The 11,714-nt window shown below is 43.6% G+C and overlaps 1 protein-coding gene across 1 annotated transcript in view; it reads left to right on the forward strand.

The window, feature by feature from the left end:
- Nucleotides 1-5,739, forward strand: part of BATF3 (basic leucine zipper ATF-like transcription factor 3) — an 80,872-nt gene extending 75,133 nt beyond the window's left edge. The window contains exon 3 of the mRNA XM_088458323.1: nt 5,551-5,739. Coding sequence (XP_088314449.1) covers nt 5,551-5,739 — 189 coding nt within the window. The remainder of the gene's footprint in view (nt 1-5,550) is intronic.
- Nucleotides 5,740-11,714: the final 5,975 nt, after the last annotated feature.

Below are 11,714 nucleotides of genomic sequence, written 5' to 3' on the forward strand. Positions count from 1 at the left end.
GAGGTGGCGAATCAGTGTACAAGACATCAGCTAAATCATTAGCATATTTTTTCATACGGAATTACAATCGCGATGGGATTTGCGTCCATCTCTGAACCAGACCCGCTATGCACTGAGAGGGTTTGAGGACTCAATTTGGACATTCAGTACAACCTTTTGCTTTTCAAGGCGAATTTGTACGAGCCTTTAAAATCGACCAGAAGCCTTCGCCAGACTGGGGTGGTGCGTCTGCAGGGCGGAAAGAGATACCGGTATGTTCTGGAGCCTGGGCTGATGCAGAGATGGGGGTTCCTTCATGGCTAACGGTGACAATCATTTCCCCTAATTGCCACCAACAAACAGCACAGGGATACACTTTACACTTTTGGGGTCTGTATCTTGCTGGGTGCCTTAAACTTCATTGTGTCACAACCGATCACAGAACAAACAAATAGAAGCCTCTATCCAGCTGCACCCGAGCGCAAGACATGTTACAGATATTTTTGGAAACAATGAAGATTCCCCAGATACTGACATTAGGGCAGCAATTATTACAGGGCCGTGTGACCTAGTGCGACACAGAGAAATGCTACAATGTGTCCCAGAGTATTTTGCTAACTGGTTCGTTTGATCATCCTGAAAGTTCTAGCTTATGAGGCTAATTACATAATATGTATAACTCTTTCTAGGGCCCATTTATCAATTAAAATTGGGGGTACCTGCAAATAGTAAGAATCCCACAAATGTACTGTATGTACAGTGGACCACATACAGTATTTGATCGCAAAAGCAGCCCCCATAGGTTTCTAAGGGGGCTGCTTTATTGCTGAATTTACCATGCTCTGAAGATGGCGTTGGCCATTGTTACTGTAGCTACACTCTGCAGAAAGTGACCACACAAAAAGTACACCACACATGTGCAGTACCATGGCCTGAAAATGACAGTAAGGTGGTCAGTGCCCCTGTCTCTGGATGTGATTAATGATACATACAAGCGATACGTTATCTCTTATTGCAGCCAATATCTACAATAAGAAATTATAACTATGGCCCTGATTCAGAGCCGGACGCTCTGACCAGAGCGCTCGCTCTGAATCAGGGCCCACCTCCATTAATATAGAGCGTCCTCCTGGACGCTCGTATAGCTGTGAGTCACCACCCACAGCATATACGAGCGTGCAACAAGATGGTCGCGATGGTCTTGACCATCGGGACCATCGAAACTGCGAGTAAAAGCCTGCGGTTGGGTTTTTCAACCGCAAGGCCAGGAGTGATTTTGGCTCTATCAGAGCCAAAATCACTCCCACTGACATCACTAGTGATGTCAATGGGGCCGGCTTCAGACGGTAGGCGTTCCCAAAGGGGGCGAGCTGTGAGTCACCATCGACAGCAGGCCCCCTTTGATGAGACACTCCGAGCGAAGGAAAGTCCTTCGCTCGTCGGGTCTCGCGCATGCGCACGACGGAGCTCCCTCCGTCGTGCGCATGCGCAGTGGGGACCATCGACCACTTGCGAGCGGACAGCCGCTCGCGAGTGGGTCTGAATGAGGGCCTATATCCGGTCAAAAACTGGATCATTAATAAATGGGCTCCTCCATGCGGAGGGCGCACACAGAGCAAGATTCACTGTTCACCTGAAAACAAGTAAGAAATAAAAACATTTAAGCATTTTATAGTTTTTTGTTTTAAATACAAACTCAAACTTTAAACTGTGAACTCTGGGCCTCAGTATCGGAACCCAAACTGGATACAAATGTGACTGAATTGGGAACCAGTTCAGATCATTTGAGCATGGTTAGTGACAGCCACAGCGTATTACAGCATAGAGAAACAATATGTACAAATAGTGGCAGAGGGTCCTATGCTGGTGCCCACCCAGTGCGTCAGGACACCAGGCGTGAGGAGTCACAGGAGCGGTAAATAAGGCGAACGCTATGATGTCATAGGAAGGCCCTAATCTGATTTCTTCCAAGATACCATAGAACTAAGAAACTATTTATTAGAGTCTCTTTCGCTGCTAGAAGCCTATTCAGGCCAAAGTACTCAGGTTACTTGGTTTAGGATATTACACTTCTGCAGAATGGGTGTAAATACAAAATGTTTGTTCCACAAATATACCAACAACTGCTGACTGTTCTCCAGGCTGGAAGGAGGTCTGGATGAAACTGAAACAGTGCTAACGTATATATATATATATATATATAAAATTATATATATATATATATAAGTGCAGATATGTGTATGTGTGCGTGTGTATGTATGTATGTACAGTATATATATATATATATATATATACTGTATATATATGTCTCTTAAAGCACAGCACTCAATATGTATAAGCATAAAAGTGGCACAAACATTCTTAAGCATAATGGTATCCGGTCTTTAGGTCTACAATAAAAAGGTAGACAATGTTTAGGTAGACCATACAAGTTAGACAGGCAATAGGTTGAAAGGGTCTGAAGGTCGACAGGGTCTGAAGGTCGACACACTAAATTGGACACAAAAATGGTCAACACATGTTTTTTAGGGTTATACACTTACCAGAGGGTTAGGGTTAGGCACTTGCTCCGACGGTTAGGGTTAGGCACCAGGAGGGTTAGGGTTAGGCACTTACCGGAGGGTTAGGCACTTACCGGAGGGTTAGGGTTAGGCACCAAGAGGGAGGGTTAGAGTCGGGCACTAAGGGGAGGGTTAGGGTTAGGGTGAAGATTAGGGCTAGAAAACAAAAAACATGTGTCCACCATTTCTGTGTTGACCATTTGTGTGTCAACCTAATGACCCTGTCAACCTTCTTACTAGTCGACCTTTAGTGTGTTGACCTTCAGACCCTGTCGACCTATTTACTGTTTAACTTGTTTTGTCTACCTAAACATTGTCTACCTTTTTTATTGTAGACCTAGTGATCTACACCCAAACATAATAACGGCAGAAACGTTCTTTATCTAGCTGATAAAGGGCTGTGCTTCCCAAAACATTGATGTTGCTAATATGCTTAATGTAACAGTTTGTGTTGTGGTTTTTTATGACACCAAGATGATCACATGGCCTGAATGTTCGCATTCGCAATGTCGACACTGGCATTGTGTGTCTTGTGCTGACATTGTGGCTGTTGACATTTTGACAATGTCGACACCCGATTTTAGGGTTAGGGTTAGATAAGGGCGGCTAGGCTGCTATTAAGGTTATGCTGTGATTAGGGTTAGGGTTATATCAGAGTTATATTAGGGTTAGATTAGGGTTAGGCTGCTATTAGGGTTATATTAGGGTTATATCAGGGTTAGATTAGGGTTAGGCTGCTATTAGGGTTAGAGTTATATCAGGGTTAGATTAGGGTTTGGCTGCTATTAGGGTTAGAGTTATATTAGGGTTAGAGTTATATTAGGGTTAGGGTTAGATTAGGGTTAGGCTGCTATTAGGGTTAGAGTTATATTATGGTTAGGGTTATATTAGGGTTAGGCTGCTATTAGGGTTAGAGTTATATTAGGGTTAGATTAGGGTTTGGCTGCTATTAGGGTTAGAGTTATATTAGGGTCAGATTAGGGTTAGGCTGCTATTAGGATTAGAGTTATATTAGGGTTAGGGTTAGATTAGGGTTAGGCTGCTATTAAAGTTATGCTGTGATTAGGGTTATATTGGGGTTAGATTACGGTTAGGCTGCTATTAGGGTTAGAGTTAGAGTAGGGTTAAGCTGCTATTAGGGTTAGAGTTATATTAGGGTTAGGGTTAGATTAGGGTTAGGCTGCTATTAGGGTTAGAGTTATATTATGGTTAGGGTTAGATTAGGGTTAGGCTGCTATTAGGGTTAGAGTTATATTAGGGTTAGATTAGGGTTTGGCTGCTATTAGGGTTAGAGTTATATTAGGGTTAGATTACGGTTAGGCTGCTATTAGAGTTAGAGTTATATTAGGGTTAGAGTTAGAGTAGGGTTAAGATGCTATTAGGGTTAGAGTTATATTAGGGTTAGATTAGGGTTTGGCTGCTATTAGGGTTAGAGTTATATTAGGGTTAGATTACGGTTAGGCTGCTGTTAGGGTTAGAGTTATATTAGGGTTAGGGTTAGATTAGGGTTAGGCTGCTATTAAGGTTATGCTGTGATTAGGGTTATATTAGGGTTAGATTATGGTTAGGCTGCTATTAGGGTTAGAGTTATATTAGGGTTAGAGTTAGAGTAGGGTTAAGATGCTATTAGGGTTAGAGTTATATTAGGGTTAGGGTTAGATTAGGGTTAGGCTGCTATTAGGGTTAGAGTTATATTATGGTTAGGGTTAGATTAGGGTTAGGCTGCTATTAGGGTTAGAGTTATATTAGGGTTAGATTAGGGTTTGGCTGCTATTAGGGTTAGTGTTATATTAGGGTTAGATTAAGGTTTGGCTGCTATTAGGGTTAGAGTTATATTAGGGTTAGATTAGAGTTTGGCTGCTGTTAGGGTTAGAGTTATATTAGGGTTAGGGTTAGATTAGGGTTAGGCTGCTATTAGGGTTAGAGTTATATTAGGGTTAGATTAGGGTTTAGCTGCTATTAGGGTTAGGGTTATATTAGGGTTAGGGTTAGATTAGGGTTGGGCTGTGATTAGGGTTATATTGGGGTTAGATTAGGGTTTGGCTGCTATTAGGGTTAGAGTAGGGTTTGGCTGCTATTAGGGTTAGAGTAGGGTTTGGCTGCTATTATGGTTAGAGTTATATTAGGGTTAGGGTTAGATTAGGGTTAGGCTGCTATTATGGTTAGAGTTATATTAGGGTTAGATTAGGGTTTGGCTGCTATTAGGGTTAGAGTTATATTAGGGTTAGAGTAGGGTTTGGCTGCTATTAGGGTTAGAGTAGGGTTTGGCTGCTATTATGGTTAGAGTTATATTAGGGTTAGGGTTAGATTAGGGTTAGGCTGCTATTAGGGTTAGAGTTATATTAGGGTTAGGGTTAGATTAGGGTTAGGCTGGTATTAAGGTTATGTTGTGATTAGGGTTAGGGTTATATTAGGGTTAGGCTGCTATTAGGGTTAAAGTTATATTAGGGTTAGATTAGGGTTAAGCAGTTATTAAGGTTATGCTGTGATTAGGGTTAGGGTTAGGTGTCGGCTGCTATTGAGGTTACATTGTGATTAGGATTAGGGTTATCTTTAGATGAAAAGTGAATGGGAAGTTGCATTGTCGACATGTAACATGCTGACATACTATACATGTTGACATCCTGAATGTCGAGATTCAAAACATGTCAACATTATGCTATCAACATTCTGCATAAACACAAAACATAGCACACCCTCAGCAAGGCTCTTACCATTACATGCCAAGGACACATCCATGACACGCCCATGAGATGGCGCTCTTGCGTGTTGCCGCCAAGTTGACGCTCAGAAATAACCATTTCATGAATACAGAGAACATGCCAAGATCATACCCTCCAACATGATGCCTATGCTCAAAGCCCATAGCAGTGTGTACCATGAAGGTCTGTCATATACTTTCCCTTGCGTTAAGCCCAATGTGTAAAATGACCAAGACCATTTCTGAGCTCGATCTGCTTTATTCCCTTCTGCAAAACCATCACCTTTTTTTTCCTTCCTCATTTACCAGGAATATGAGAGCCTCGAGCAGGAAAACTCTTCACTGAAAAGGGAGATCGGGAAACTCACCGATGAGCTGAAACATCTAAGTCAGGTGCTGAAGGACCACGAGCAGCTGTGTCCTTACCTCCACTGCTCGGTGAACTTTGTGACCGTGCCCAGGATGGCAGATGCTGTGGCTGGCTGCTCGCCCCGATGACCCAAACTCTTCACCAATGGACCAAGACTCTACGTACTCATCCTCTAATGGGTTCCAAGACTCCTTCACAAAGGTTCCGCTACTGGATCAGCCAATGGGATCTGGAACATTACACTATGGAGGAGATATGGGTCTCAGAAGATTTCACACTTTTAGAGAAGACTTTATATGTGACAGGAACACGCTGGATGCTAGAGGAAGGCTTCCAGCCTCGGGTTCTGTACTCTGCGAATCTCTCCTGAATATATCATGGTTACTGTTGCTCAGTGAATATGCAGAACAGTTATTATAACAGCTCTTTTATTTTTTTTATGTCACATTTTTTATTTTATTATGAAATATGTTTAACTATCTTCCTGTTGTTTATTTATCATATTCTGTATATCCAGCACCTGCTGAAATCCAGGTTTATGCAATTTGTTACTCTCTGTTGTGGACATCCCAACCTGCAGCACCCCCTTTCAGAAGCTGGCAGAGCACTATGACTTATAACTGAAGAGGCACAGGTGCCCATAGTTTGGCACAGAATAATTTATAAAGTAGGTTTTGCTGGGACTTTTAGTTTCACAACAGCTGCTCAAACTTTACTGTAGTGAACTTCTAATAATCACTAATAACATGTATTCTTTATAATAAGAAACTTTTCTCCATTTAGGGAGGAAGAGGAAATCTTAGAGGAAACGTCATTCTTCGCTAGAAAACTGTCTAAAACAGAATCAGCATATCAAACGCCTTAGGACTGGACAATGGGGCTTATTCAGCAAGGAATTGGCTGATTGTAGTGTTCTGCGTATTCATCGCAGTGCGCGTTCGTGAACCAGCCACTGCAATCGGGATTGCGATTGCAGTGACTATGCCCCCATCGCAGAGTGATTGACAGGAAGTACAGTTTGGGGGTGGTGACTGGGGGTGATTGCCGAAACGCAGGTGTGTCAGTGTGTTTGAGCGCCTTTACAGGGGCGTGCATAAATTAGGCACTGCGATGCCGTACGCAGGCTGAGGTACCACTGCGTACCGGAAGGTTAGCAATTTCTGAGTAAGGTCAGAGCTTGTGCAAGTGTGTGTGAGGCTGCGATGGTACCCCATGTTATCAATGGTGTCTCAGTCTTGTGTAATCACTGCGTGTGATGAGGTTAGTAATTCCTGAGTAAGGTCAGAGCCTGTGTAAGTGTGTGTGAGGCTGTGATGGTACTCCATGTTACTGATGGTATCTCAGTCTTGTGTAATCACTGCGTGTGATGAGGTTAGTAATGCCTGAGTAAGGTCAGAGCCTGTGTAAGTGTGTGTGAGGATGTGATGGTACTCCATGTTACTGATGGTATCTCAGTCTTGTGTAATCACTGCGTGTGATGAGGTTAGTAATTTCTGAGAAAGGTCAGAGCCTGTGTAAGTGTGTGTGAGGCTGTGATGGTACTCCATGTTACTGATGGTGTCTCAGTCTTGTGTAGTCACTGTGTGTGATGAGGTTAGTAATTTCTAAGTAAGGTCAGAGCCTGTGTAAGTGTGTGTGAGGCTGTGATAGTACTCCATGTTACTGATGGTGTCTCAGTCTTGTGTAGTCACTGTGTGTGATGAGGTTAGTAATTTCTAAGTAAGGTCAGAGCCTGTGTAAGTGTGTGTGAGGCTGTGATAGTACTCCATGTTACTGATGGTGTCTCAGTCTTGTGTAGTCACTGTGTGTAATGAGGTTAGTAATTTCTGAGTAAGGTCAGAGCCTGTGTAAGTGTGTGTGAGGATGTGATGGTACTCCATGTTACTGATGGTGTCTCAGTCTTGTGTAGTCACTGTGTGTGATGAGGTTAGTAATTCCTGAGTAAGGTCAGAGCCTGTGTAAGTGTGTGTGAGGATGTGATGGTACTCCATGTTACTGATGGTGTCTCAGTCTTGTGTAATCATTGCGTGTGATGAGGTTAGTAATTCCTGAGTAAGGTCAGAGCCTGTGTAAGTGTGTGTGAGGCTGTGATGGTACTCCATGTTACTGATGGTATCTCAGTCTTGTGTAGTCACTGTGTGTGATGAGGTTAGTAATTCCTGAGTAAGGTCAGAGCCTGTGTAAGTGTGTGTGAGGATGTGATGGTACTCCATGTTACTGATGGTATCTCAGTCTTGTGTAGTCACTGCGTGTGATGAGGTTAGTAATTCCTGAGTAAGGTCAGAGCCTGTGTAAGTGTGTGTGAGGATGTGATGGTACTCCATGTTACTGATGGTATCTCAGTCTTGTGTAGTCACTGTGTGTGATGAGGTTAGTAATTCCTGAGTAAGGTCAGAGCCTGTGTAAGTGTGTGTGAGGCTGTGATGGTACTCCATGTTACTGATGGTCTCTCAGTCTTGTGTAATCACTGTGTGTGATGAGGTTAGAAATTCCTGAGTAAGGTCAGAGCCTGTGTAAGTGTGTGTGAGGATGTGATGGTACTCCATGTTACTGATGGTCTCTCAGTCTTGTGTAATCACTGTGTGTGATGAGGTTAGTAATTTCTGAGTAAGGTCAGAGCTTGCGCAAGTGTGCGTGAGGCTGCCATGGTACTCCATGTTACTGATGGTCTCTCAGTCTTGTGTAATCACTGTGTGTGATGAGGTTAGTAATTTCTGAGTAATGTCAGAGCTTGCGCAAGTGTGTGTGAGGCTGTGATGGTACTCCATGTTACTGATGGTCTCTCAGTCTTGTGTAATCACTGTGTGTGATGAGGTTAGTAATTCCTGAGTAAGGTCAGAGCCTGTGTAAGTGTGTGTGAGGATGTGATGGTACTCCATGTTACTGATGGTCTCTCAGTCTTGTGTAATCACTGCGTGTGATGCGGTTAGTAATTTCTGAGTAAGGTCAGAGCCTGTGTAAGTGTGTGTGAGGCTGTGATGGTACTCCATGTTACTGATGGTATCTCAGTCTTGTGTAGTCACTGTGTGTGATGAGGTTAGTAATTCCTGAGTAAGGTCAGAGCCTGTGTAAGTGTGTGTGAGGATGTGATGGTACTCCATGTTACTGATGGTATCTCAGTCTTGTGTAGTCACTGCGTGTGATGAGGTTAGTAATTCCTGAGTAAGGTCAGAGCCTGTGTAAGTGTGTGTGAGGATGTGATGGTACTCCATGTTACTGATGGTATCTCAGTCTTGTGTAGTCACTGTGTGTGATGAGGTTAGTAATTCCTGAGTAAGGTCAGAGCCTGTGTAAGTGTGTGTGAGGCTGTGATGGTACTCCATGTTACTGATGGTATCTCAGTCTTGTGTAGTCACTGTGTGTGATGAGGTTAGTAATTCCTGAGTAAGGTCAGAGCCTGTGTAAGTGTTTGTGAGGATGTGATGGTACTCCATGTTACTGATGGTATCTCAGTCTTGTGTAGTCACTGTGTGTGATGAGGTTAGTAATTCCTGAGTAAGGTCAGAGCCTCTGTAAGTGTGTGTGAGGATGTGATGGTACTCCATGTTACTGATGGTCTCTCAGTCTTGTGTAATCACTGTGTGTGATGAGGTTAGTAATTTCTGAGTAAGGTCAGAGCTTGCGCAAGTGTGTGTGAGGCTGTGATGGTACTCCATGTTACTGATGGTCTCTCAGTCTTGTGTAATCACTGCGTGTGATGAGGTTAGTAATTCCTGAGTAAGGTCAGAGCCTCTGTAAGTGTGTGTGAGGATGTGATGGTACTCCATGTTACTGATGGTCTCTCAGTCTTGTGTAATCACTGCGTGTGATGAGGTTAGTAATTCCTGAGTAATGTCAGAGCCTGTGTAAGTGTGTGTGAGGCTGTGATGGTACTCCATGTTACTGATGGTATCTCAGTCTTGTGTAATCACTATGTGTGATGAGGTTAGTAATTCCTGAGTAAGGTCAGAGCCTGTGTAAGTGTGTGTGAGGATGTGATGGTACTCCATGTTACTGATGGTATCTCAGTCTTGTGTAGTCACTGCGTGTGATGAGGTTAGTAATTCCTGAGTAAGGTCAGAGCCTGTGTAAGTGTGTGTGAGGATGTGATGGTACTCCATGTTACTGATGGTATCTCAGTCTTGTGTAGTCACTGCGTGTGATGAGGTTAGTAATTCCTGAGTAAGGTCAGAGCCTGTGTAAGTGTGTGTGAGGATGTGATGGTACTCCATGTTACTGATGGTATCTCAGTCTTGTGTAGTCACTGTGTGTGATGAGGTTAGTAATTTCTGAGTAAGGTCAGAGCTTGCGCAAGTGTGTGTGAGGCTGTGATGGTACTCCATGTTACTGATGGTCTCTCAGTCTTGTGTAATCACTGTGTGTGATGAGGTTAGTAATTTCTGAGTAAGGTCAGAGCCTGTGTAAGTGTGTGTGAGGCTGTGATGGTACTCCATGTTACTGATGGTATCTCAGTCTTGTGTAATCACTGTGTGTGATGAGGTTAGTAATTCCTGAGTAAGGTCAGAGCCTGTGTAAGTGTGTGTGAGGATGTGATGGTACTCCATGTTACTGATGGTCTCTCAGTCTTGTGTAATCACTGTGTTTGATGAGGTTAGTAATTTCTGAGTAAGGTCAGAGCTTGCGCAAGTGTGCGTGAGGCTGCCATGGTACTCCATGTTACTGATGGTCTCTCAGTCTTGTGTAATCACTGTGTGTGATGAGGTTAGTAATTTCTGAGTAATGTCAGAGCTTGCGCAAGTGTGTGTGAGGCTGTGATGGTACTCCATGTTACTGATGGTCTCTCAGTCTTGTGTAATCACTGTGTGTGATGAGGTTAGTAATTCCTGAGTAAGGTCAGAGCCTGTGTAAGTGTGTGTGAGGATGTGATGGTACTCCATGTTACTGATGGTCTCTCAGTCTTGTGTAATCACTGCGTGTGATGCGGTTAGTAATTTCTGAGTAAGGTCAGAGCCTGTGTAAGTGTGTGTGAGGCTGTGATGGTACTCCATGTTACTGATGGTATCTCAGTCTTGTGTAGTCACTGTGTGTGATGAGGTTAGTAATTCCTGAGTAAGGTCAGAGCCTGTGTAAGTGTGTGTGAGGATGTGATGGTACTCCATGTTACTGATGGTATCTCAGTCTTGTGTAGTCACTGCGTGTGATGAGGTTAGTAATTCCTGAGTAAGGTCAGAGCCTGTGTAAGTGTGTGTGAGGATGTGATGGTACTCCATGTTACTGATGGTATCTCAGTCTTGTGTAGTCACTGTGTGTGATGAGGTTAGTAATTCCTGAGTAAGGTCAGAGCCTGTGTAAGTGTGTGTGAGGCTGTGATGGTACTCCATGTTACTGATGGTATCTCAGTCTTGTGTAGTCACTGTGTGTGATGAGGTTAGTAATTCCTGAGTAAGGTCAGAGCCTGTGTAAGTGTTTGTGAGGATGTGATGGTACTCCATGTTACTGATGGTATCTCAGTCTTGTGTAGTCACTGTGTGTGATGAGGTTAGTAATTCCTGAGTAAGGTCAGAGCCTCTGTAAGTGTGTGTGAGGATGTGATGGTACTCCATGTTACTGATGGTCTCTCAGTCTTGTGTAATCACTGTGTGTGATGAGGTTAGTAATTTCTGAGTAAGGTCAGAGCTTGCGCAAGTGTGCGTGAGGCTGCGATGGTGCTCTGTTACAGATGGTTTTGCAGTCTTGCTAAGTATTACGTATGTGTGTAAGGTAAGGTGGGGGTCCTTACCTTGTGCTGTGACGGCATAGCGATCGCAGTGGATTAGCATATCATCGCAGTCAGACTCCGTGCCTAATCGCAGCTGCGATCTGTACTGAATCAGCCCCAATATTCACCCATGGATGCTGAGGGTACTTAGTAATATTGTCATGCCCCTCTTTTAAACTTTCAGTAGCACTACATAAGGATCCCCACTTTTCTTTACACGCACATCCGTAATGGTTAGCGAAATTGTGAAAACATCGGTACAATCGGACCTCACTCATGAACCTCTTACTTCTGCGCATGCTATCAGGCTGCTTAGGGTATCGCAGTGGTTAATATATACACGCCCCTGCAACGGCGTTCAAACACACTGACACACCTGCATTCATAATGACTGGTACGCGCACT

Source organism: Taudactylus pleione, unplaced genomic scaffold (genome assembly GCF_031769625.1).
Source record: "Taudactylus pleione unplaced genomic scaffold, aTauple2 ptg000825l, whole genome shotgun sequence".
In the NCBI taxonomy this organism is placed as follows: domain Eukaryota; kingdom Metazoa; phylum Chordata; class Amphibia; order Anura; family Myobatrachidae; genus Taudactylus; species Taudactylus pleione.